Source organism: Pygocentrus nattereri, chromosome 5 (assembly GCF_015220715.1).
Source record: "Pygocentrus nattereri isolate fPygNat1 chromosome 5, fPygNat1.pri, whole genome shotgun sequence".
Lineage (NCBI taxonomy): Eukaryota > Metazoa > Chordata > Actinopteri > Characiformes > Serrasalmidae > Pygocentrus > Pygocentrus nattereri.
Window position 1 is genome coordinate 30,974,061 of NC_051215.1, and position 26,698 is coordinate 31,000,758.

At 40.7% G+C, this 26,698-nt stretch overlaps 1 protein-coding gene and 1 non-coding gene across 4 annotated transcripts in view; both read right to left on the reverse strand.

Moving 5' to 3' along the window:
• Nucleotides 1–4,156: 4,156 nt before the first annotated feature.
• ppm1ba (protein phosphatase, Mg2+/Mn2+ dependent, 1Ba) overlaps nt 4,157–26,698 on the reverse strand; it is a 35,362-nt gene continuing 12,820 nt past the window's right edge. For 2 of the 3 annotated variants that reach the window (XM_017690587.2, XM_037538536.1), the window contains exons 2-6: nt 20,620–21,489; nt 20,363–20,480; nt 17,735–17,846; nt 10,965–11,022; nt 4,157–6,492 (exon numbers count right to left, since the gene is read on the reverse strand). In XM_017690587.2, the coding sequence (XP_017546076.1) occupies nt 6,463–6,492; nt 10,965–11,022; nt 17,735–17,846; nt 20,363–20,480; nt 20,620–21,474 (1,173 nt within the window). In that variant the 5' untranslated portion in view covers nt 21,475–21,489 and the 3' untranslated portion in view covers nt 4,157–6,462. Of the gene's footprint in view, nt 6,493–7,154; nt 7,172–10,964; nt 11,023–17,734; nt 17,847–20,362; nt 20,481–20,619; nt 21,490–26,698 lie in introns of all 3 variants that reach the window. The other variant, XM_037538537.1, reaches the window with a different exon arrangement.
• On the reverse strand, nt 15,679–15,869 carry LOC119263528. Its single transcript, XR_005130334.1, has one exon. It is a non-coding gene; the product is annotated as a U2 spliceosomal RNA (small nuclear RNA).

Here is a 26,698-nt window from a genome sequence, read left to right on the forward strand (position 1 = left end):
CAGCCCAGCCATTAATCGGGAGGCCAAACAAGCTCACAGAACAGCAATTGCCGAAGCACATAAAAATAATCTCTCCTTGGTTACAACACACTAGAGAGTTGCAAAAGCAACAGCAGCACAAGAATTTTTGGTCAGAAGCCTCATGGATTGGCTCTCCATAGTTGAGCCGCCGTGGACAAGCCTTTGTGTATGTTCACCATACACAAAGCGTCAGCTGCAGTGGTGCACAGCACACCACCAGTGGAAACAGGTGCTCTGAAGTGATGAATCACCATCTAGCAGTCTGACTGACGAACCTGGCTTTAAGAGGTGCAAGGAGAACCCTACCAGACCGAATGCATGGTGCCAACTGAAAAGTTTAGTGGAGGAGGAATAATGGTCTGGGACTGATCCTCCGTCTTTGTGGTAAGACCCTTTTTCCCACAGCCCTGACCTTAACCCCAACAAACACCACTGGGACAAATGGTTACACTGACCGTGAGCCAGGCCTTATTAATAAATGTCAGTGCCTGACTTTATTAATGTTCCCGAGGCTGAATGTGCCACCACAGCCATGTTCTAAGATTTAGTGGAAATCCATCCCAAAAGACAGAAGGCTGTTATAACAGCAAAGGGGGACAAATTCCATATAAATTCTGCTAATTTTGGAATGTGTTGGTGTCCACATACATTTGGCTATGTGTTTGATATTTTTTAAATCACTTCAATCTTGAAAATAGGCTTGAGTTGCAAAAAGGTGCAGTATTGTTTTGCAAACAGGCCTCAGTGTGGCATTCGAGAACAGCAGCATCCTTCTTGGCGGTTTCCTTTGTTACTACCAAACTAATGCAGAACGTGTTATGCTGAGTGAACTTGTCATCCATTGTCATAAAATGTAACATGGATTTTTTAAAGTATAGTTTTAGAAATTCAAGTTAAACATGCTTTGGTCAACCTTTCATATTCCCACAGATTCCTCATTGGCACAGATATTACTTGAGATTCACCCTGAAGGCTGTTTTGTACAATTGATGTTTTTCACAAATGTTATTGGTGATGACTGAGTTAATAGAGTTAGCATAGGAACTCATAAGAACACTTATCCTAATTACCCTCTTTGTGCCTGTACTATGGCACTGCTATGAAGCATAATTCACAGCAAGAGCTCGCTAAAGCGAAAGACCAGCCTTCACATACAGTATCTCACAGAAGTGACTACATCTCTCACATTTCTGTAAATATTTTATTATATATTTTCATGGGACAACACTATAGAAATGAAATTGGTTATAACCTAGTCAGTGTTCAGCAGGTTTCAAGGACAGGTTCCACTCAGAACAGGCCTCGCCAGGGTCAATCAAAGAAGCTGAGTCCATGTGTTCAGCGTCATATCCAGAAGTTGGCTTTAAAAAAATAGACGCATGAGTGCTGCCAGCATTGCTGCAGAGGTTGAAGAAGAAGGAGGTCAGCCTGTCTGTACTCAGACCAAACGTCGCACAATGCATCAACTTGGTCTGCATGGCAGGCGTCCCAGAAGGAAACCTACTCTGAAGATGATGCACAAGAAATTCCAGAAAACAGTTTGCTGAAGACAAGTAGGCCTTAAACATGGATTACTGAAACCTTGTCTTGTGGTCTGACGAGACCAAGATAAAATTGTTTGGCTTAGATGGTGAGGAGTACCAAGACAACTGTCTCTTGCCTACAGTCAAGCATGGTGGTGGTAGCATCATGTTCTGGGGCTGCATGAGTGCTGCCGGCATTGGGGAGCTGCGGTTCATTAAAGGAAACATGAATTCCAACATGTTCTGTGACATTCTGAAGCAGAGCGTGATCCCCTCTCTTCGGAAACTGTGCCGCATGGCAGTTTTCCAACATGATAACGACCCCTAACACACCTCCAAAATGACAACTGCCTTGCCTTAAAGGTAAAGGTGATGGACTGGTCAAGTATGTCTCCAGGCCTAAACCCAACTGAGCACCTGTGGGGCATCCTCAAGCAGAAGGAGGAGGAGTGCAGGGTGTCTAACATCCACCAGCTCTGTGATGTCATCATGGAGGAGTTGAAGAGGATTCCAGTGGCACCCTATGCAGCTCTGATGAACTCCATGCCCAAGAGGGTTAAGACAGTGTCAGATAATAATGGTGGTCCCATAAAATATTCACTTTGAGCACAATTTGCACATGTTCACTGTGAGGTGTGCTCACTTGTGTTGCCAGCTATTTAGAAATTAATGGCTGTGTTGAGTTATTTTCAGAGGACAGTAAAACTACACTGCTATACAAGCTGTGCACAGACTACTTTGTTATATCTAAGTTTAATTTCTACAGAGTCCTCTCATGAAAAGATATCAAATATTTACAGAAATGTGAGGGGGTACCCACTTTTGTGAGATACTGTATGATTTTCAAAAGTTTTCAGACCTTTTTGCCCACATTTCCTGCAAACTGTAGGCTCAGCATTCTCAAACCACCACCACCAAAGCCTCATTTTGAATTCATGTGCCATACCTGTTGGTGTATGCTGGAAAGTCTTTAGAGGGTTCTCATTTGTGCTACTGGTGGAAAAGCCTACCAACCATTTATTTTGGTGGAAAAGCATGAAAACTCTGATACCACCATAAGCATAATGACAGGGTGGCAAAATATTTACTGTTAAAACTTGAGTAAACTTGATTTTGACACTCCATACATCACATTGTGTTAGTGAAAATACACATCCTCAACAGGCAATTGGGAGGTTAAATATTTTTTCTATACATTTGTTCCATACATTTTGCACCTTTTGACTTGTTTTGTGTAAGGGATATATATTTACGCACCGACTTGCCACCCCAACACCTATATGAGTTGTGAGTGAGGCTGTACACTGGTCAGCATGCTCATAGCTGATGATTCTGAGGTGAGGTTTGGATCATGTCCTGCTTGAAGATTCAATCATGGCCAGTTTCAGTTTCCTGGCTGAGGCAGCCAGGCTTTGATTTAATATCTGCTGATCCATGATAGTATCTACCCATCTAAGTTGTCCAGAGCATCTGAAAGAAAAACAACCCCACATCACCAGAGATCCACCACCACAATTCACAGGGCAAATGAGGTACTTTTGTGCAGGATTATCATTGCATCTAAACCAAACCCATCTCTGGACAAAAAGCTCCATTTTGATTGCACCTGACCATAAAAAGAGTGCCACTGAAAATTCTAGCAAGATTTGGCAAACTCCTCAACAACCTTTTGTCACACAACATTGCTGTCTTCTCCTGTTTTTCTCCTTGTGATGGGTGACTAAGGGAGTTTGGTCTGTGTGTCACCTCATATTAATTCCCCAGCGAAACAGGAAGTAAAGACTCAACATTTGTGTTCCTAATTGCTCAGGTGAATTTTAAAATATTAAAATATAAAGGTCACTACACTTCAGTTAGTTTTCACAAATGTCATGGAAATGTATTTAATAGTGTTGAAATATGCCTTTTGAGCTATTATGCTTAAGGATGATTCTAAATGTCAGAGTGGCCGAGAGGTAGCGGGACTGTTTTGTGTCTCAGGAGATAAGTGGAAGTGACCTCGCTACGAGAACAGAAGCAGAGTGTGAAGACAGAGGCAGCAAGGCAGTGGCGCCTAGCCACAAGGCTCCGGGTCGAATCTGGATGTTTTGCTCGGCTGCTCGCTGTAAACAGGTCGTATAAGATAAACATTTAAGAGAATGGTGTACAATTGAGAATAATGCTGACTAAGGCTTACTGCCATGAAAGGAACGTAAGGGCAGGGGAATGACGGAAGGGTATAAGGAGCACAACACACAGATAGGAAAGATATAGGAAAGGGAGAGAGAATCCATTTTTTGTCATCTTCGCTTTTTAATAAATCTGTTACTCACTTTGATATAGACTCAGAGGCTCAAATTCATTTTTCTGTCATGATTTTCCACCACACTTATAAACATTTCTAGAGGTGCAAACCATTGTGGCATACTTCCTTTCAATCAATGTACTACAAATAAAGATCAGATTTGAGTTAATATTTTGAATGAAAGGTCAAAAGAATGATCTATAAAGAATGTCTTTACTGCCTGTTTTGCTCAGGTTTACCATCTGTAACACTAAAATTTGTAGAAACATTACTTTGTTCCCTGTTGAGGATGTGTGCTTTAACTTAGAAATATATTTAAACGTCTGCATAGGACTCTGTATTTTTATTTTATCATTAGTGTAACAACATTAATCCTTGAGAACTGGGGTTGTCTTATGTTACACATGCCTCTGCAATGAAATCCAAAATAAATTGTCCTTGAGACAAAATTCAGAACAGCAGAAAGCACTAATTGCTCCTGTGACATTTACTAGGCTAACCTTTTACAAAGTGGCATACTGCATAAAACTTGTACACAGCAAATCAAGAAAGAGAAAGAGAGGGGGGGGGGGAGCAGAAACCAGCATCTAAATGGCAAAAAGTCTTCCTCCCTAAATGGACTCTTACATAAGGCATTTATCAAGATAAGGAATAGCTTTTACTTGATCTTTATTGTTCTGCTCAGTTTCACCTTGCAGTTCTCATGTTAGCAATGCATTCTGTAGTCATCTATTACTCCTGAAAATGCAGTTGAGCAAAACCAGTATCACACTTGTATGCTGAGTCTGAAAATAATGCGTGAATTAAAGCTTGTATTTTCATGTTCAGCTAACCAAAACAAACAAAAAAACCCACACCATTTTACAATATACTCTGAGGACGAAAAGAAACAAAAAAAACAAAAACAAAGGCAGGTTGTTTGAAGAGTTCCGTTGTGCATTGTGAAAGTGAGAACTGAGGAGGAAGGCAGTGATATGATACAGAGTAAAGTGGAGGTGATGAGTAGTGTGACATTCTTGGGCACCAAGAGGATCCCTTTTAACCTGTAACACCCACAGGCTTTAGCCGATGAGGTCACACTAGCACATGACTTGTACAATCTCAGTATGTCCAAAGTATTTCACGCGTCATTCTTCTGATGCCAGCCACACACACCTACATACACCAGCCCTTCCATGTCAAATCACCTGAAGCAAGGAGCTTTTGAGATCACCCATTACAGAACTATAAGCCGCTGAATAAGGGCATGGGGCAGTGGGGGGTAATAGACACAAAGCCAACAAAATTTGCAATAGCATCTTTGTGTTGACATCTTTTAACTCAATTTCACAGTTTTAAGTAAATTTAACTGAACTTCATATATGGCAATTTCCTTTTAACAGAACATTTTCCCAGGCAACACGTCAACTATATGCACATTAGATGATTAATGGTGTAAATAATCATTTGTTTCCACCAGAAATATTTAATTGACCTGTTTTACGTTTTCCATAGTAAGAACTTAAATTCATCCAGATGAGGGCAGTATCATTTATTAGCAACTAACAGTCTTAGTAACAAAATGCCAAAATACTGCAATGAAAACTAATGACTCTTGAATTTTGTACATTAACCATCTGTTATGAAACTACTGACAGCTGAAGGACACCACCGAAAGTAAAAGTACACTTGCAATTCTTTTCACACTGCAAACATGCTCAAATAACAGTGGCCTCAAGGATTTTGCGGCAGGTGATATCGAGCCCCAGCAATTTGACACAGAAAGACCCGGACACACAACCCTTTGTCACGTCTATTGCTTCTCAAACAGTAAGCCATAAATGACAATACTCGAGAAAAAAATATATGAATTTATATATATCTCTATATATATTCTATACTCTCTGAAACAGCAGGATTAAAAGCTTATAACAACCAAATGAGTGATAAACTGCAGGGTGAAGCAATATTGATGCAGTCTCCATAAAAGTCTATCAGAGCATGTGAGTGTGTGTGTGTGTGTGTGGAAGGGGGGGTAGGGGTGTAAAAGGTGCAAAAAGCCATCAAGCTCCAAACCTTTCCACACAGGTTATGTAGTAACGTAGCAATTCCTCCAAACTTGTTCCACATGCAATCATCAGTCAAGGAAAATCCTGATTAAAGCCAGTGATGGTCCATACCCCCCGAAATTAAGGGGTAGCAGTGGTCTCACATTGCCCAGCTGATCTGTTGTGCTCTGGGCTGAAGGTCATTGAACTGCCACTAGCACAAGTTCCCATCCGTAGCCGTTTAGAAAAAGGCACCACAGCGCTTATGGGCGTGCATTGCCCCAAACATCAGTTTCAACAAGAACACGAACAACCACAAAAAAGCGCAAAAATCGGTCTTTATTATTTGATGTGTATTTTGATTTGCGATGTGTTATCTAACGTTGAAGTTCTTCTCTTTCCCTCATGTTTAAGCAAAAAAAAAAAAAAAAAAAAAAAAAAAGTGTTTGCAATCCCTTTGAACTGACTGCTTTTTCCATTGTACTTCAAATCATTACTGGTGGCCCAATCATTTTCTCTGTTTCTTACAAAAAAAGGAAATAAAAGTATGAAGGGTTTCTTCCAAACAGAGGAATCTTTTCAGGGGTCAAGCCCTCGGGTTGGGCAGTTACCAGGGGTCCTCAAGGTCTGCACCATTCTATATAGAGAGCAAACAGAAAAGTAGCAGAGAGAAGCAGAGAGAAGCAAAAAAAAACAAAAAAAAAAACAGAGTAATTAAACATTTTTATTAAAATGATTACTCATTATTCAGTGCAGAAATGTTAAGGCTTGTGTATCCCATGCTCAGTTATATCATCTCATAAAGCAGTTTAACTCTAGATGTATATTTTATACAATGTTTAAAACATTTGTGGGGACAAAGCAAGTCATTAGGACCATCCTACAAGTAAAACAGACTGGGATGTCTGCGATGTAAACACCTCCTGTAGCATGTGGAGCAGAATTGAAGAAGTTTACGCAGAAAAATGAAGGAAACCAGCCCAATGTTCCCTAATTCACTACAATCTCACAACTGTTGTTACAATACCACCTCACAACCTCCGGTCTGAACGTAAACCACTACACCAACAGATACTTTTTCAGCGCCTTTCAAGTCAAAGACTTTAAGACACCTCAGGATCACTCACTGAAAATATTAGCTCTTCTGGACCAAAAAAAATAAAAAATAATAACCTTCAGCTCCTCCAAAAGATCACAGCAACTTCCTGATAAACTAGCCAGTTAAAAAATACCCTAATTCTAAAGCAGTAACTGATTTTTGTTCCTTCTATAGGAAGCATGATTAGGTGTTAAACTTACCAAATGAAACAGGAGGGCTGCATTAATCAAAAAGTGAACACAGAATTAGAAAAGACTAAAACGCGTCTGGGTATTGGCTAATGTGAGACAATGCCACTCCATGGCAAGGCCCAAACTGTGTGCGTCTTTCATGCATACATAAAAAAGAATGTGTCTGTACGCATTGCTATGTTGGATAGACTATAAAATCTGAAGTCTACTTTTAGTGAAGGCCAGCCAGGAATACTGATTACTATGACTGTATACCGGACAAATGTGTAGTTTGTATAGTGTGTGTATCCAAAGGCTGCACAATTTAGATGAATGAGAATAAATATTAATTATCTTAAAACCTCAATTCCAAAAACAGTTGGGACAATATAAGAAACGCAAATGTAAACAGAAAGCAGACATTTCCATTTCTACTGTGACCCATGCTTAAACAAAAATAGTAGCAAGACAGGATATTTAATGTTTTACTATATAAACTTTGTTGTTTTTATAAATATTTTTGTATCTCGCTGCTGTCGGAACAAAACCTTATATCTCCAAAATAGTAACTTTAAAGAAAAGAGAAAAAACTACTTCACTTTTAATGTAAGTCAATGGAACCAGACATCTTTTCACACAATTGAGCCATTTCTTTTGGTCAGTTTATAATTAGATTTACACACAATGTAAAGGGCAACAGGCATTTATGTCAAAAACTGAAAAAAATGGAGATAAAAAAAAACAGATACAAGGTTTTGTTACGAAAGCAGTGATATATTTGCTCATTCTGAAATGTATGTCTGCAACAGCTCATCTGAAATGGACTGATGTACAGTGGAAACATGTATGGTCTTCCAGGTTAACCCTTCAGACTCTTTATGGAAATAATGAACATTCTGTTCTCTAGGCCAAAGAAAAAAAGGTACCACTAAGATAATTACTAGCATAATAAAAATTCGGAAACCAGGGTTCGTTATGGTATGGGGATGTATTAGTGCCCATGGCATGGGTAACTCACACATTTGTAAAGATATACACATATTTTTGAGTAAAATATGCTGCCTTCTAGATGACGTCTTTTTCAGGAAGATTAATACTTATTTCGGAATGACAACACCAAGCCACATTCTGAGTGTCCAGAACTGTCTCCCACTGAAAACAATAGGAGCATTCTAAAGTGTAAAATACAACAAAGGCCCTGTACAGTTGTGCAGTTGAAGACTTCTATGTTAATAGAATGGCAAAAAAATTACTTTCAAAACTGCGTCAACTGGTGTTTTTAGTCCCCAAATGATTAAGTAATGTAAAAAGGAAATGTGATGTAACTACATTAACATGGTCCAGTCTCAACTTTTTGTTGCAAACATGAAATGTTTAATGGGTGTTTATTTTTTTTTTTAAATGAATAAAAAAATTAGGTTCATAAGCACAAAAAAAAAATCAAATATAGTTTTCCACATTATACAGGTCAAGCAGGATGTACCAATCACTGCTTTCAGTTTTTATTAGCATTTCATATACTGCCCTACACTTTTGGAAACTAGGTTTATATTTAACAGAAGATTCTCTTCTATTAGTCTTTGAATTTAGCTGATTGAGCTGCATGAACAGCTGTCATCTGTACTTACCAAACTTTCATTTGTAGTGTCTGAGATTGCTCAGCACACACTATAAATCTTGCTTTGAGACAACTGTTGAGTACTGCAGCACAGTAATAGCAACAGCTGACTGTGATGGTGCAGATAAATATATGTATAAAGCGATTTCAATCTGTAGAGGCCAGAACTCGTATGTAAAACAACTGTGCAGCCCTAGTATATGTCTAAGTTCTTTTCTCTCAATAAATGTGGTAGCAAATGCATACAGGGAGGGGGAGACAGATACAAAACAAATCGAGTACAGACATAGTGTACTCGGACCAACACTCAGACTAAAGCACAACATACCTAAACTACTTAGCACGTCACACAATAAACCAGACCAAGGCAAGGAAACATCATTCTCTAGACACAGAGACTGTCCAAGAGCCCAGATCACCAACATACTCTCTCTCTCTCTCTCTCTTTCTCTCTCTCTCTCTCACATGCACACAATCTCTTGGATGTCAAATAAGGGAACTTTTAGGACCAACAGTCCAGCTCTTACACAAACACAGAATCTCTCGTTCATTTTATAACAGACTAAAAAGGACTCACAGATAAGCTCAATCTTGAATGGCTCCCTACTCATTATACTGACGGTCTTCAAACCAGACCTCAAGTCCAGTTTCCTTTCCAGGATTTTGTAATCAATGGTAGTTAACTTAAGTGTTAAGTAACCTAGTCATACTACTAATGTCATAGTCACTAGTAATAACAAAAATCCAAGACTGGAAACTGGACTCCAGGTCCAGATTTAACAGCTTATTATAATGCACTATGCAAGTTATGAATTTTTGCTTCTTCACCCAAAAAGTGCAGTATACACCAACCAGCCACTTCATTAAGTACACCTTGTATTTACACTATTTGTCCACTTCATCTGCTGCAGTGCCCATACAAGAGCACTTTGTAGATATACAACTGCAAACTGTAGCCTATCCGTTCTAAGACCATTTTACTCTGTTCTTCAGTGGTCAGGACCACCACAGAGCTCGTATTATTGGGGTGGCTGAGCACTGCAATGACAATAACATGGTGGTGGCAGGTTAGTGTGAGTTAAGCTGGTATAAGTGCATCCATTACAGCAGGACTGCTGAAAAATTTTAAACACTGTGTCCACTTATTAGACACAGCTACACTGTCTGTCCACTTTGTACATGTAAGGTCAGAGACAATAGCTTAACTGCTGCTGCATAGTTTGTGTAAGTCATCTTTTAGGCCTTCATCAGCAGTCAAAGGATGCTGCTTACATGCAGGATATTTTGGTTGGGGGACTATTCTCAGTCTAGCTTTGAGACTGAGGTGTTTAAAGACTCTAGCAGTGTGGTTGTGTCTGATCCACTTGCACTAGTGCAACACTCACTAACACAGTGCTGAGAATGATTCATCACCCAAATAATACTTGGTCTGTGGTGGTCCTGACCATTGAAGCACAGGGTAAAAGAGGGATAAAAATGTAGAAAAAGACAGACTACAGTCCGTAATTGTAGAACTACGAAGTGCCCCTATATGGTAAGTGAAGCTGATAAAATGGACAATAACTTAATGAAGCGGTTGGTATGTACATGTCCAATATTAAATTGCACACAGGTTAAACAAATTTGGGTGAAGGAGCCCTTATTTTAAGACCTACATAGTACACTACGTAAAGAGTAGGGAGCCTTTTGATACCCAACCATTGACTTATTTTGAGCTTAAACCCACTACATCACTGAGGTTTCCCCAGCATGCAGTGCAAAAAGGCACCTGATCATAACCACAAACTCAAACGCATCATTATCATCATGAGACACACTTTAGAAGGAACAGCTTAAACATTATAATCATGCCCTACACCATGTATGTTTGTTGCGTATTAACTGGGGGCAATCTGAAATCTTTAGAAGAAGCTTTTCTTGTTGGTGATCTCAGCCTTTGTGCTTTGTTGCAGTAGCCCAGAAGGATGAGCTCACCACAGCTGCAAGTGTGTTTTGACCTGACTGTGTGCTCGCTGGACTAAGTGAGTGACAGAGAGGTAGCCGCAATGTGACTGTTGGACTTGGGTGAGGTCTCATGATGAGATGACTTAAACCAACCAGCAGTGGAAGAGGGCCCAATCTACAGAGCACAAACATTCACTCCTGGAATTTTGTAATGCTACATATGTTTTGACTGACCGTGTACTGGGGAGATCAAAATATAACAACAACAGGCCACTCACCCCATCTTCTTCTCTTTGGGGATTGAGCCGGTTATACACAGCCTCAATTACGCTGTGCCTGCGAGGAGAAAACACATACACAGACATACAAACAAACAGGGAGAAAGTATTTTCGCTGAAAACAAATGCTTATAAAAACATACTGTACTGTGCAAAGTCAGAATCCACTCTTTACTTTCCAGTCAGTCTCCAATTTTTAATGGAGTATTCTCAAGTTTCAGAATGTTTTAATAATTATGAATTATACCACAAGGGTAAATTAGCATATGGCAGCCAAATTGCTTAAATGATTATTGAAATCCAGGCTTTTAAATAAATAAATAAACAAAATTCTTTTTAATACCAGTTACAAGGATTGAGTGAAAATCCTAGGACTAATTTGCAAAAGTAGGTTTCACATATTATGCAAACATGCAAAAAATCTATGCAGGTGGAGCTAATGCAAAGTAGTTTGTCTTGACTGAAGGCATTCAGGAAAAAAAAAGAATTTTATCTCTAAAAATTTTGGTTTAGGAGTTATAGGAGTTCATAGCCATAATGCGTTTGTGCTATAACGCCTCCCTTTGGCCAATCAGAGTAATTTTTTGTTTTCTAGATAAGTTGTACACAAACTACACCTACCCTGCAAGTTTGGTGTCCATAGGATGTTTTCTGCACAACAATCATGAGAAAATAATAATAAGAAAAATCCTGGTAACTACAATAGGGTTCTATGCACAGCGTGCTTGACTCCTAATTAAGACTCATCATCAGTCCAAAAAATCTTAAGATCTCAGAGGTCCAGTTTCAGTGTTACAACACAAATTGCCTTCATTTTTGTCCACTTCCTTTTCCCAGTAACAGCTTCTGGTCAGCAACCCATCCCTTCAGACCTATAACACTGTCTTCCTACAGTGGATCTAAAGCAAGAGTGGAGCTTGATTTTCTCCTATTGCTTAGAAGAAAGTTTTAAGTACTGTTCATCTGATCGTGATGGTTTCTGCAGTCTACTCTGTGGTCCATTAGGTTTTGGCTGGTAGGATACCTTTCTTTGAACTTCTTTTTTCCTGTGCAAGTGTATTATCTTCCATTTGAGCTCATCAGAAATATCTCTTTTAGCCATTTCACATAATAGATTTGATATACGTAGTGTTGTGTAATTTTCTGTCAAATATTTGCTTCCTTTCCCTGAAAATGCATAACCAATGCTTGCTTAATGGCCATTTTGTCTGGAACTCTGACTCTGGCACTGTACTGTTCTTTAAGTACCAAGAAATCAAGAGGCATGCTCAAATGAGGTTCGAAAATTTCATACTAAGCTTCTACTTCTTGTTCACACTGCATTCAACAAGCTGTTGTAATGTACATATGTTTAGAGGAATTTCTAATTTTATTTGCAGAATACAATGCATTTTCTCAAGAACACAATTCTTAAGACAACCCTAAGAAAATGTTATATATATATATATAAAGGGCTGTCGAAGTTAACACGATAATAACACATTAACGCAATCTCAATTTAACGCAATTAAGCAAAATTCTATTTGGCCCTGCGAGTCATCCATAGCTCACGTTGAGACTTGACTGTACATGGCATCTCTCATTAAGAGTAGACGAGTAAGTGGCTGTTTACATGCAAAGATTTTTGCCAATCTGATTTAATACAAATAGAGGAAGACATCGTGCTCTGAGACACATAAGCTGGTCGCCCATCCCACCGCCGTCTTTTAAAGATCAGAGTATAAACTTCCTCTGCAGACCAGTTTCTGCTCCACCATGTTGAACGGTATAAATCTTTCACTATGACGCACCACGCATGCGCAGAACGTACTTACACACTTCGATTGGACCGTCATCGGATTCAGGCGTCTCCATGGCTATTATTCTCTTATTTAACAGATTATTTAGAGGTTTACCCACCTCGTTCAATCGGATAGCAATTGCATTCCAAATGGCCTCAATCGGACTAGACTATTCCAATTGAGATGTTTACATGGACGTATTCTATTCCGATCAAGCTATTAGTCGGATTATTAATGGATTATTAGGCTTATTAGGTTTACAATGCTGTATCACTGCAGTATGACACTACACGTCTTTAATGAAGTCCAACTTTGTGTAATTTATTTTTGTTTGCACAGGACTGTGAAGTCCTATAGGCTGTGACTGAATACAACTTCAGCACAACTGAAGTTTTATTTAGTTTTTCTTTTCTTTTCTTACACATATCTGAACTGAGACACAGTAGTATGTGACTACATGTCTTATATTTGAGACTACAGCTCCCTAATCTATTACAAATCCAATTTTGTGTTTTGCAGGTTCAGTATTACTGCCTAGTATGTGAGTAAATAAAACTCAGTTTTCTCTTGTCCCAGCAGTTTTTAACATAAGTACATTTAGCATAAAATGTGTTCACCATTTTAACTAACATTTCACTTAAAAATCCTTATTTTCGATAACATTTACACAGATTAAAAAAAAAAAAAATGCGATTAATCGCCCCTTCCTGGATCAGGGCCTTGTCGTAGCGGAAGGGCTTGCATGGTCTAGGGGTCTACAGAGCCAAGTCGTCGGGAGCAATATGCTCCTGGTAGGGTCTTCCAGGGCGAACAGGTCTGGAGTGAAGTCCCAGACTAACGCAATCTAAAAACCCAACATGAAAAACGGGCACAGAAAATCATGTACCCTGCCTGGGAGAGTGTCACCGGGACCTACCCCTGGAGCCAGGCATGGGGGTAGTGTCTCCCGGCGAGCACCTGGTGGCCGGGCAGCCCACGTAACCCGGCCGGGCTCAGCCTGAAGCAGCAACATGGGGAGACCAGGTGGGCCCACCACCCACAAGGTCCAGCATGGGGGAGCGGTGCAGTGCTACACAGGCAGTGAGAGATTGCAGGGGGGCCCTTGCGGCAGAAACTGGCTCTTGGCGCGTGGAATGTAACCTCACTGGGGGGGAAGGAGTCAGCGCTTGTGCAGGAGGTTGAGATGTACCAACTAGATATAGTTGGGCTCACCTCCACCCGCAGTGTCGGCTCTGGAACCAAACTCCTTGATAGGGATTGGTCCCTCTCCTACTCAGGGGTTGCACAGGGTGAGAGGCGCCACGCGGAAGTGGGGATACTCACGAGTCCCCAGCTGGCGGCCGTGCAGTTGGAGTTTGTCCCGGTGGAAGAGAGGGTCGCCTCAATGCGAATTAAAATCGCAGAGAGGAAAACTCTGTTGTGTGTGCTTATGCACCATCCAGCCTTCTTGGAGCGAGTGGGCAGGGTTCTGGAAAGGGTCCCGCCTACAGACTCCATAGTCTTACTGGGGGACTTCAATGCTCATGTTGGCAATGACTGGGAGACCTGGAGAGGTGTGATTGGGAAGAACGGCCTGCCTGATCTAAACCATGGGGCATGGGAGTTTGCCAACCCAGTCTACATGTGTTTTGTGGATTTGGAGAAGGCTTGTGACCGTGTTCCCCGAGATATCTTGTGGGAAGTCCTCCAGGAGTATGGGGTACCGGGGCCACTACTCCGGGCCATTCAATCTCTGTACTCCCAGAGTGAGAGCTGTGTTCGTATACTCAGCATAAAGTCAGACCACTCCACTCCTGTTCGTGATATTCATGGGCAGGGTGTCAAGGCGTAGCTATATGCAGACAATGACATTCTTTTGGCTGAATCACGTGGATGCCTCCAGTGCTCACTGGAGCGGTTTGCAGCTGAGTGTGAAGCAGTTGGTATGCAGATGAGCACCTCCAAATCTGAGTCCATGGTCTTAGCCTGGATAAGGATGGCATGCCCACTCCAGGTAAGGGGAAAGGACTTGCCCCAGGTGGAGGAGTTTAAGTATCTCGGGGTTTTGTTCACGAGTGATGGGAAGAGGGATCGTGAGATCGGCCACAGGCTGGGACAGGCGGCAACAGTAATGCGGTCACTGTATCGGACCGTAGTGGTGAAGAGGGAGCTGAGCCATAAGGCAAAGCTCTCTGTTTACCGGTCGGTCTACATCCCGACCCTCACCTATGGTCATGAGCTGTGGGTACTGACCGAAAGAATGAGATTGCGAATACAAGCGGCGGAAATGAGCTTTCTTTGCAGGGTTTCTTTGGAGTAGAGCTGCTGCTCCCCTGCATTGAGAGGAGCCAGCTGAGATGGTTCAGGCCTCCCAGTAGGGGTGTACCAGGCACGGCCTACCGGGATAAGACCCTGGGGTCGTCCTAGGACCCGCTGGAGGGATTACATCTACAAGTTGGCCTGGGAGCAGCTTGGGGTCCCTGGGAATGAGCTGGAGGAAGTTGCGGGGGATAGGGTCATCTGGGATTCTCTGCTCTCCCAACTGCTACTGCAACCCTATTTGGACTAAGCGGTTAATGGCGATGATGATTAATCGCAATTAACTAGATTAAATTCTACGATTAATCACAATTAAATGTTTTAATCATTTGACAGATAAGATTAAGATTAAGAGACCCTTATTAGTCCCACAACGGGGAAATTTCACCTCCGCATTTAACCCATCTGTGAAGTGAAACACCACATACACACTAGTGAGCACACACACACTAGGGGGCAGTGAGCACACTTGCCCAGAGCAGTGGGCAGCCCAATCCGCAGCGCCCGGGGAGCAGTTGGGGGTTAGGTGTCTTGCTCAAGGACACCTCAGTCATGTGCTGTCAGCTCTGGGGATCGAACCGGTGACCTTCCGGTCACAAGGCTGGAGCCCTAACCTCCAGCCCACGACTGCCCCAGGGGGGTGCACCGTTCCCGGAGGTACTGCAATACCGGGTCGATGCGTGGAGTGGACGGAGCAAGCCCCTATTCCATCTCCCTGCTCCAAAAATCAATTTAATATATGGTCCCCGGGTAGGGGACGTATCAGATATTAAACTGATAAGAACAGATACTACACTTGATCTTAGCCAAAAGGCCGAGAAGGGATATATATATATATATACACACACACACACACACACACACACACACACACACACACACATATATAAAATGTGTGTGTGTGTGAATACACTACTGGTCAAAAGTTTTAGAACACCCCAATTTTTCCAGTTATTGATTGCAATTCAAGTCATTCAACTCCAATGAATAGCTTGAGATGGTACAAAGGTAGGTGCTAAACTGCCAGAGGTAAAAATTAATAAATGAATAAATAAATAAAAAGGTTACCCAAAACTGAAAAATATTATACATTTCAGAATTTTACAAAAATGTATGCAATGGGTTAACCATTTAAAGCTGTTCTGCAGCAATGAAGGTTGATCAAGCCTTGAAAGCTGGTGCTACTAATTCCTACAGGTGTTCCAACTTTTCTTGATTGCTTACAACCCTCTCTGTCTGCATAAAAGCATTGTTGGAACACACTGTGATACCATACCCTCGTGAGCATCAGTTGAACAGTATTGTACTGCAGAAAGTAGTGTGTTGCTACCACAATGGTGAGAAAAGTGCAATTAACAATGGAAGAGAGACAGACCATCATAACCCTTAAAAAAATGTATTTCTTCCCTACTGAGAAATGAGCACAGTTTTCTTCTCCATCAAAAGGCACTCAGAAACAGGGGGAAACTCTGACAGGAAGAGGTCGGGCAGACCCAAAGCCACAGCTGAATTGGAGGACAAATTTCTGAGAGTTAACAGGTTGCCTGATTGGCGGCTCACAGGACAACAGCTTCAAGCACAGCTTAATAATGTTCATAGTAAGCAAGTCTCAGTTTCAAATGTGAAGAGAAGACTTTGAGCTGCAGGTTTGACAGGACGAGTTGCAGCAAGAAAGCCACTGCCAAGACGTGAGAATAAGACAATGAGGCTTGCCTGGGCCATGAAACACTGCCATTGGACTACTGAAGACTGGAAAAAGGTATTATGGACTGATGAATCAAAATTTGAAATCTTCGGTTCATCACGCAGGATCTTAGCATGCCGTCGAGTAGGCGAAAGGATGATTCCACAGTGTGAGACATCAACCGTCAAACATGGAGGAGGAAGTGTGATGGTCTGGGTCTGTTTTGCTGGATCCAGGGTCGGTGACTTGTACAGAGTGAGAGGCACCCTGAACCAAAATGGCTACCACAGCATTCTGCAGAGCTATGCAATACCCTCTGGTATGCACCTAGTTGATCAGGGGTTCATCCTACAACAAGATAATGACCCAAAACATAAGTCCAAGCTATGCCAGAACTACCTCAGGAAAAAAGAACAAGATGGTAAGCTTGAAAACATGGAGTGGCCAGCACAGTCTCCACACTTGTACCCCATCGAGCTGGATTTGGATGAACTAGACAGAAGAGTGAAAGCAAAACAACCTACAAGTGCCACACATTCATGGGAACTTCTGCAACAGATTTGGGAAGAACTTTCTGAAGAATATTTGATTTCTATAGAAAGAATGCCACGAGTGTGCTCAGCTGTTATATCTGCCAAAAGGTGGCTACTTTGATGAGTCAAAAGTTTAGAATACATTTTGGTCTATAAATTGATTCCATGATTTCTCACTCCAACTGCTTATTTGTACTATGCTTTCATTGCAATTCAGTTCAATGAGATATTAAACATAACAGTTTCCAATAAAAAATTGGAAAATTTGGGGTGTTCTAAAACTTTTGACCAGTAGTGTATATAATGATGGCAATCCAGACAAAAGCTATGAGAATTACAGTGGAATCTACAGTATAGCACAGGGTGTGGAGAGGCAGTAAAAGATTAAAATACAGACAGGCACCTCCTTACACCTGAAGTTGATGAACTCTTAGACTCAGACATAACGTGGGTGCGCATATGCATTTTGCTTACTTGCTGGCAAGGCCTCCCCCTGGTGGTAGGTTTGGGATATTCTCTGTGGCAAGGTTTCTCATGACATGTACCAGATCAGGAATGCCCTCCTCACCCGCTTTCTCTATGAGCTCTGAGAGAGACAATAAAGTAAAGGTTGAAGGGCACTAAATACAACCACAAGCATCAGAGACCGTGTGACATTTTTGGTCATTAGAACACAACACAAAGATCTCTTTAGAGATAGACAGAGAACAGCCAGTGAGAAAAAGACATAAAACACTTTATACGTGACCTGATATCACTTATGTTGAAACTATTTTCTGGGGGGGGGGGGGGGGGGGGGGGGACCATGGGGATGAGGACCATGGACCATGGGGATGAGAGAGAGAGGGGGGAAAAAGAAAAAGCAAGAAAGGGAGGGCGGGGGGGGGGAGAGAGAGAGAGAGAGAGAGAGAGAGAGAGAGAGAGAGAGAGAGAGAGAGAGAGAGAGAGAGAGTGAGAGAAATGAGAATGTGAGAAAAAACAGGAAGAGAGAAAATGATTAAAGGATGGAAAACAGTAGCTAGGTACAGAGGGAATGAAAGAGAATGAGAAGAGAAAGTACAAGGAAAAACAGGAAGAGAGAGAAAGAAAAGAGGGAGAGAACAAGTAGAGAGGCAAAGTAAAAAGAGAGAGAGGGAGAGTTATAGAGGAAGAGAGAAAGAGAGACCAAAAGAAAGAAGGGCAGAGTACAGCAATTGTTGAAGGGAACCCTACAGCCCAGTTGGACTGCTCTGGGCCCAGTGCCAGCTGGATGTTCAGCCAGCACATTCCTCGCCGGAGCAGCAGTGCTGACGACTCCCTAAGGCCCTCTCAGCACCCAGCCAAACATCACCACAATGTTACGCCAACCTTGGCCCAACACTCAGGGCCATGAGTTTACATAACCTGCAAAACTGCACTAAACTCTTAGCCGCTCACCAAAGCATGTACAGCATCCAAAAAGAAAAGAGAAAGCCGGAGAAAATAAGGAGTAAATTAAAGAAACAATGTCAAGCTATTGAAATTTTACACAAGGAAATGGGGAGAGGACAGATGGAAGTGAAGACAGGAAAGGGAGCGCAGAGACAAGGGAAAAAAAGAGAAAGGAAGAGAAAGAAAAAGAGTTTTTAAAGATGATCTGGGATTTAAGAGACAGTACAGATGACTAAAATCATCCACTAGCCTAATTTTTCATTCAAAGCTAAACATGAGAAGGGACAAGTTTATTGGGAATTTTTTTTTACCTCAATACAACATTTCTGTGAAATAAACTAAGATTCATCCATCTTAAATCTAAACTGTAAAGATTTGCAAAATCCATCAACGTGCACAATCTAGCCAGTGAGTAAACTAATTATACTGTTTCTTTTGAAGACAGGTATTCAGTATCTTGGAAAGCATGTAGAATTTCAAAACACTTATTGTAATGACAGCATTGCTGTGATACAAGTGGTCAGCTGACCTCATGATAGAGCGCAAATCCAAAACCTGGGTCGGCAGGCTGGCTGAAGTGGGTAAAGAGCTTTGGGATAGTAGCCATAAAGATATCTTACACTGAATGCATGCTACTGGTACAACATAATTCAGAGTCAAAGATGTGTGAAAATTTCAATAGCTTTATTTTAGATTTTTATTAGAATATTTGGTATCAGACAAAAAGAAATGTCCAAAAAAATTGGAAACAAATGTTCAGTGCCCAATTTTTTAGCGTTGTACTGGAGCTAAAAAGCTAACGTAGCTAACAAGCAACAGAAATGTAGGAATTTCATAAACTCAACCAGGACAGACTGTATTTTTAGTGCAAAGTGACATATCTGCATAACCCCCAGCTCACAGTATAATTCTGAATTCAAACTCTTGGGTGCACTGTGACCCACACTGAGTTCTTGTATTCCAGAATGTAACAATATAAAAAGAAAATATTTGAGCAGTCTTGTACATTGCCACTGATTTCCTAGTGATGCTGAATCATGTAAACTATGACTTCTGGCCAAGAACACTGATTAGCAAGAGAGTTGTTTCACAGAGATACTGAAATCTCTGGGTGTACAGTGATCTTTTTTCACCTTATAATTACACCACATAATGAAGATACTCCAGTGTGGTCCATCTCATTTTTAAATGTGACAGAAGCAGTTACTTCCAAGCACTGAATTTGTGGTAAGCATTGTTTACTTTTGGCAAAATTTTTGTTGTGCTTTTTGTTTTATCCTAATGCTGTAGGTAGTTAGCTGTAGGTTTTACTTTATATCTGTTCACCATAGTTTTCTCTATCACTAAACCGAGCCTTAGCCCTAACCATAACAACTTAAATCCAAAACTTGAACTTAACTCTTAAACACTAACTTGAATCCTGAGCATAACCCTATAAACTTACTAATCCTAACCCTAACCAGATATATTAATAACTTGAATGTCTGTGCATAATCTGCTGGGGGCTACCCAAATAAAGGGGGACCTAAATATGTACCACAAGGTTTCTAAGCAGGGACACTACCATCAGTTATCTTCCTTGTAATAATGCAGCCATTACGGCTAGGACATCAGCGATAGTGGTGCTGCTTGTTCCTTTTTCTTGAGTGTAAAGCTAAAGAACAAAAAGACAAAGAATAATGCAAATCTCACCTTCCACACGTGATTCAAGAAACTTATCCAGCTCTGCATCTTTCTTCACTGCCTCCTCTGACACTTTGGGTGCATTTGGCAAACACACTAACACAACACTCATGTTGTCTCGGCTTCCCTGAAGGGAGATAGAAAGAGAAATTCCCTCCAGTAATCCCAGAAATGCCACAATACAGGACAATTCAAGTGAAAACCAGCTCGCAAGACAAACTGTCGAGTAAGCTAAGGTAATCCTAAAGGCAGAAACGCTCCTGTACCTTGTGTAGACACGTATCAACCACCTCATTGCAAACTTTCTCCAAGTCATCCGACACCTCCAGCCTAGCGCGGATGAAGGCGCATAGCTCCTCGTTGCTCATCACATCCCAGATGCCGTCGCAAGCAAGCACCACAAACTCATCTTCAGCCTCAGAACGCACAATCTCAAACACCTCAGGCTCAGGTGATACCAGCTGCTCTGTGGGGCCCTTTCCCTCCACGCACTTGTAGTCATAATCGCCGAGGGCCCGTGACACAGCTAGCGAGCCGTTGACCCGCTGGATCATGACGGAACCACCGGCATTCTGGATGCGCTCCTTCTCGCGTGGGTTGCATGGCTTGTGGTCCAGCGTGGAGAAGCAGACATGCGCATTTCGACACAGCAGCGCCCGGGAGTCACCACAGTTAATGAAGTACATGTGCTCAGGCGAGAGTAGCACGGCCACGGCCGTGGAGCCGCTGCGGTCCATACCATTGCGCAGGTCTGTGAAGCTGCGCATGTGCTCGTCGATGCGTAGGAAGCCAGCACGAATGCCGCTCTTCACTGCCTCCACAGCCGGCGTCTCAGGTGATGGCGCACCAGCTCGCCGTAGCTCATCTGCCGAGCCAGCCGCTACGATGTGCTCCAGCAGATGCTTTGAACAGTAATTGGCTACGCGTGAGCCAGCGTGCCCATCATACACAGCGAAGAAGGACCAGTCATCCAGGCCGTGGGGAAGGCCCACTGTGGCTGTATGTGCATCCTCCATCTCCACCCGCCATCCCTGCATGCTGCTTAAGCCATAGCGCAGGCCGTTGCCCTCGCCATGTGCGTTGTGCTTTTCTGTCTTGGGCTTGTCCAGGAATGCCCCCATGGCTCAGGTCACCGTCTAGGGCATAGAAACATATTCTGATCAAAGCATTAATTTTAGCATGGCACAGTATGAAAGTGAAAGCGCATACACAAACTACACTGACATTTGTGTCAGGAGTCGTGAATTAGATTTTCACCAATAGACTTTTAAGTCATTACATTGACATTCTTCGATTAAATTCACAATAATTCTTAATTTTCTTATTTGAGAAGAATGCAGTCCAAATGATTTAAAGGATTGCTGTGAGAAACATTTATCTTTTCAGATGTTCAATACTGTATTAAAATGTTTACACCCTCAGAGTTAGCTGAGCACAGCAGACAGCTAACAAGCTCTTCAAGTAACATTCAAGGACAGTCTGTGAAAGTCATACACAAAACGCTAATATCATACTTTAACTGACAGCAGATGACTGGAATTTAAAATGGAGTGTTGACAGCTGAACCACTCCTGTAGAAAACCCGAAGAACCAGCAACTACGTGGACAGACAGTATCCACGGTGGTGATATGGGCTTGCCAGAACAGACCTCCCCAAGCAATTTAGGTGCCATCTTTAACCAAAATTGCCAAGCACATACAAAACAGGTTCACATTCAAACAATAAATCCTTATTCCAACTACAGAATGATTAGCTTATTCTGCTCATTTTAGTAAACTATACAACAGATAAATAACAGCTTCATACTCACTTCAAAAAATTTTAGACATACAAATAAGCAAAAAAAACTTAATTTGACACTTTACATTTAACTTAGAAAGCAGTACATCAAGGCTTTGGCTTAAAAGGAGCATACTGTAATTGTAACAACAAAAATATTCAACTAAGAAACTGTAATTTTACAGGAGAAGGAATAAAATATTTTTGAATTTGAATGGAAGTTAATTGTGCAACTTTTCAACTTGATGAACTGTACTGACCACAGTATATTTTGAAATGTTAACAAATGTTAACACGTTGCACCAAACTCTCTTTACTTAAACTCTTACTTAAGAGGAAAGCTCAGTTTTCCATGATCTGGACTCTCTAGGTGTATAGGCTACCAGTTAGCTAAAAATCTTCTAAGCTGATTACTTAGAAAGTAACAGAAAGATCCAGAGCACATGGTTCACTTTAGTATAGCATCAATTTTGTACCCTCAGAGTTAGGAATTATACTGAGAACAACATAGAGGACAAATGACTTCCACACTCAGCCCACAACGTCCCATGCTGGGCTGGAAACGGTAATGAACATGAATATAGAAAGATTAGACTTGCTTCCCAACAGAAGGTATTCTATTAACACTGAACTGAAAAGCTGAGTGAAATAAACATGTTGAGGTTCTTGGCTCTGAAGCCATGGAGTGGGCGTACATTCTGAAAATCAACACACTGTGAGCCTGATAATCCTGCTGCCTCTGCAGAGCTGCTTTAGTTTTTCAAAGGTGTCAAGAACTACACTGCTCAAGCAGCTCAAGCTATCAAGAACAAAAGATAAGTTCATGAGTAGGAGAAAAGCTCTGGGTATATAAGCTTTAAAAATCACACACTGTCCCTATACTTGAACATGTAACACTCAAGGTCTATTTTTCTATTGCTCAGAGAAACACATCTTCATTCAATATTTTACCATCATACAGAATCTGAATTCCTGTGTAAATTCATAGAAGCCTATTCTAACCATTAGGAGCCATTTCATCAGAGGTGCTTGTGAGAAGAAAATACAGTGCAGCAGAAGGGCCCAAAAGCTAAAAAAGATAAAACTCACTTTTCACAGAGATGTCACAGTACCTCCTATATTTCTTCTTTAAAACACAACTAAGCTTTAAACATTAGCACTTTACAGTCTATGACAGGCATGTAAAACTAGGGACCTAGCTGTAGATATTAGTGTTTACCCTCATCTAATGCTCTAAATTTAGTTCATGAAGGCCTCGCTAATTAGCTGATGAACTGAATCAAGCGTGTTTAATGAGGCAGTGTGCTAAAGTCTGCAGCATTCTGACCCATGAGGACTGGAGCCTGACACATGTGGCCTAAAAGTAAATAAAAAGAAAATAGTTCTATATAGAACCATGAACTCTCAACAGAACCCCTTGCATGATAATAGGGTTCTTTGCATTGTGAAAAGGATTCTTCAGAATGACGGAGTATGTGTTGTATAATAGGGTTCAACAAAGAACCTTGGTAAAAAGGGTTCTATACAGCACCAAAAAGAGTTCTTATATTGTTATAATGTCATGCCTGTAATAATAAAAGAATTCTTTTAGAAAACTCAAGAGATTCTATACAGAACCACCTACAGAATATCCTTCATAAATCTGAAGAACCCTTTAAAGATGCATAGAAAACAAGCTTGCTTAATAGTACTAACTTATTTATTGCCACTTTGTTCATTTACTCAATTACGTCATGCAAACCACAGCAAAAACTCCTGCCTGAACATAATTTAATTAACTTTTTGGATGACATAATATCCTGCATTAATACCACTTGTTGTACCTAGCAGAAATGAGAAAGTTCTTTAAATCTGGCTGTTGGTATGTGCTGGTTGAATGTGCTCAGGGAGATATCAGACCTAAAGCCGCTTATGGCACAGTGTATGTTTTAGGACATCAAAGCATCAGGTTTCAGACTTTACAGGAAAAATTGTCACGTCTCAGCTTTCATAACAATCAGTAGCTGTGAAGTGGAACTTCAGGGAACGTTCACGATTCTTTTCTTTCTTCCTTGATCAATCACAGTTTCATGGCCAAGTTAAAGATGACAACATACTATAGCCACGTTTACTGAATCGTGTTATGTTTTTTTTTCCATTTGAAAGAGATGATGAAAGAAATTCAAATGGTAAAAGTGTTACTAGTAGTATTTGTAGTTATATCTCTGTAAGTACATCAGCTGATGCATCAGTGATGTTTTGGGAAGCACTAGTGATAACTATTATTATTATTATTATTATTATTATTAATAATAATAATAATAATAATAATAATAATATTATTTTAATGCCCATGATGGACTGGTGACCAATCTTGCTCAGGTTTGGTTTGCTCAGACTGTATGAAAACGCTCTGTCCGACTGACACGGACATTTCCAATAAAGCAGTTTCTCCCAAAATGTGCAAAAAGCGAGCAACAGCATGTTTGCTAACTAGTGCCATACTATGTACTGAAACCAAAATCAGGGACAGTGTTTCTACAGTCTGTTTTACAAAGACAATTAACAAAAAAATAAATAAATTCATTGTCTTAACTGTTATAACTTGCAAATCCATTCAGTCAAGCTTACAAAAATTCAAATAAGGCTTAAAAACAGGCTAACACCACACAGGGTAACCCTGGCTTAACCCACCTATTCTGGGTGAACCTTATTAGTCCCAAATCTCAGGGTATCTGCCATTTTATATTCAGTTCATTCAGAACCAATAGTGCCACTGTAGCAACTGCTAGTCTGGGTGTAAAAGAGATTAAACGTCTCACTCAGCAGGAAAATGAGATTTGCTCTATTGTAAAGCTCATGCCAAGTTGGGGTGTGTACAGGCTGTCTAGACATATTCCCACTTGCCAGGTGAAATGCATTTGAGAACACATTTTGGGTGCATTTTCACTTGAGTATGCTGGACTACTTTGCCATAGGGGTCACAAGAAGAGGTGTGAAGCTACTGAAGGACACATTATCTATCAGTAATACTTTATACAGAATGGTATTAGATGAGGGGCGGGCCATATGATCATTTTTAATATTATCATTATAATTAACATCACAACTTACATGTCTGAGCATGACATGGTACTTGAATAACAGTGACCCACTGCACAATTAGTATATAATTCGTCCTGTTTCGGATTAACTATAGAGTAATACGTCAAAGATTGAACAAAACTCACTGTACTCATAATTTGTGATAAGTTTTATTTTATTGAGCCCTGCTGTTGCTTTTAATCTGGATCAACTTATCAAACCTCACAAAATACAAATGATCAAAAGTGCGAAAATGTTAAGTTTCTTTATATTATATCTTTGCTACGTCAACTCTTAAGATACCACTTACAAACACATTTAGCAGCACAAGTCTCCCTAAAGAAGGCAAACAAAATAGAGAATCTATTAAAACCTCTTCATCTAGTAGACAATGGACAATACAAAGAATTTAAGATAGAGATATACACACACACACACACACACACATATACATATATTATACACATACATATATTATACACACACACACACACATTATATATATATATATTTATATATATATATATATATATATATAAAATGTAGTATGGCTGTTTAAACAACAAACTATTAAGTGTCTCTCTCTGAGAAGTCTTACTGCAGTAGAAACCGAGTTAGGGCAGATAGCAATGTATTTTTTTTAGCATCGCGAATACTCATCAGACTGCAATGTACTCTTGCCTTTGCCAATCACTCAGTGCATGGACTACAGAGTGCAAATTACGTTTGTTATCTGTCAAGATTTTACCTCAAGCTAACCACATATTGCTTTTATGGTTAATCGCCATAAATTACTGTACGGCCCAAGTTTTACACCAAGGGGGAAAATAAGTTGGCCATGTTAGCATTAGCACAATGACCTCAGCATCACTGTTTTAATTCCAATAGTGCAAACAGCAGAGTTCTGGAACTTGTAGCTCACTGTCAGCCAGCAGTGTAAGCAGGTCAAGCACATTGCCAGCTCAGTCACACCACAGCCCTTATTGTTCACAAGGGCAAGCTTCACCCGCTGAACAGAACACAAGTGCAGAGCTGTGCAATTTATTTTTTTACATAAATAAAAGTAAATGCATTATAAAATGCATCAAAACTGTTGTCTTTCCAAACAACAGTAAATCATTAAGTTCTATAGGTCCTAATAATTACTTTGCACACTAATGAAGCATTTACACAATCAGTTTCAAATGGAACATTTTTTCTGCTACTAACCCTCATTAACATCAATGGCATTACGAATTCTTTGCCTCTGCCTAGAATGTGCCACAGGTGGACCCTCCAACTAATTAATGACACCAGACCCACCAGAAACGAACAAACATTTGACTGTAAACAAAATCACACCCAATGACAGAGATATAAAGCTCCAATGTGGATAAATAATCCAAAATCCCTTCAAATGCTTTGTTCACTACAATTAAATATTAGATAAAAAGGCTGATTGCTGTCATTTGTGTCAAATGATGCTGCACAAAATACTAAACGATCATCACTTTGACGGACGC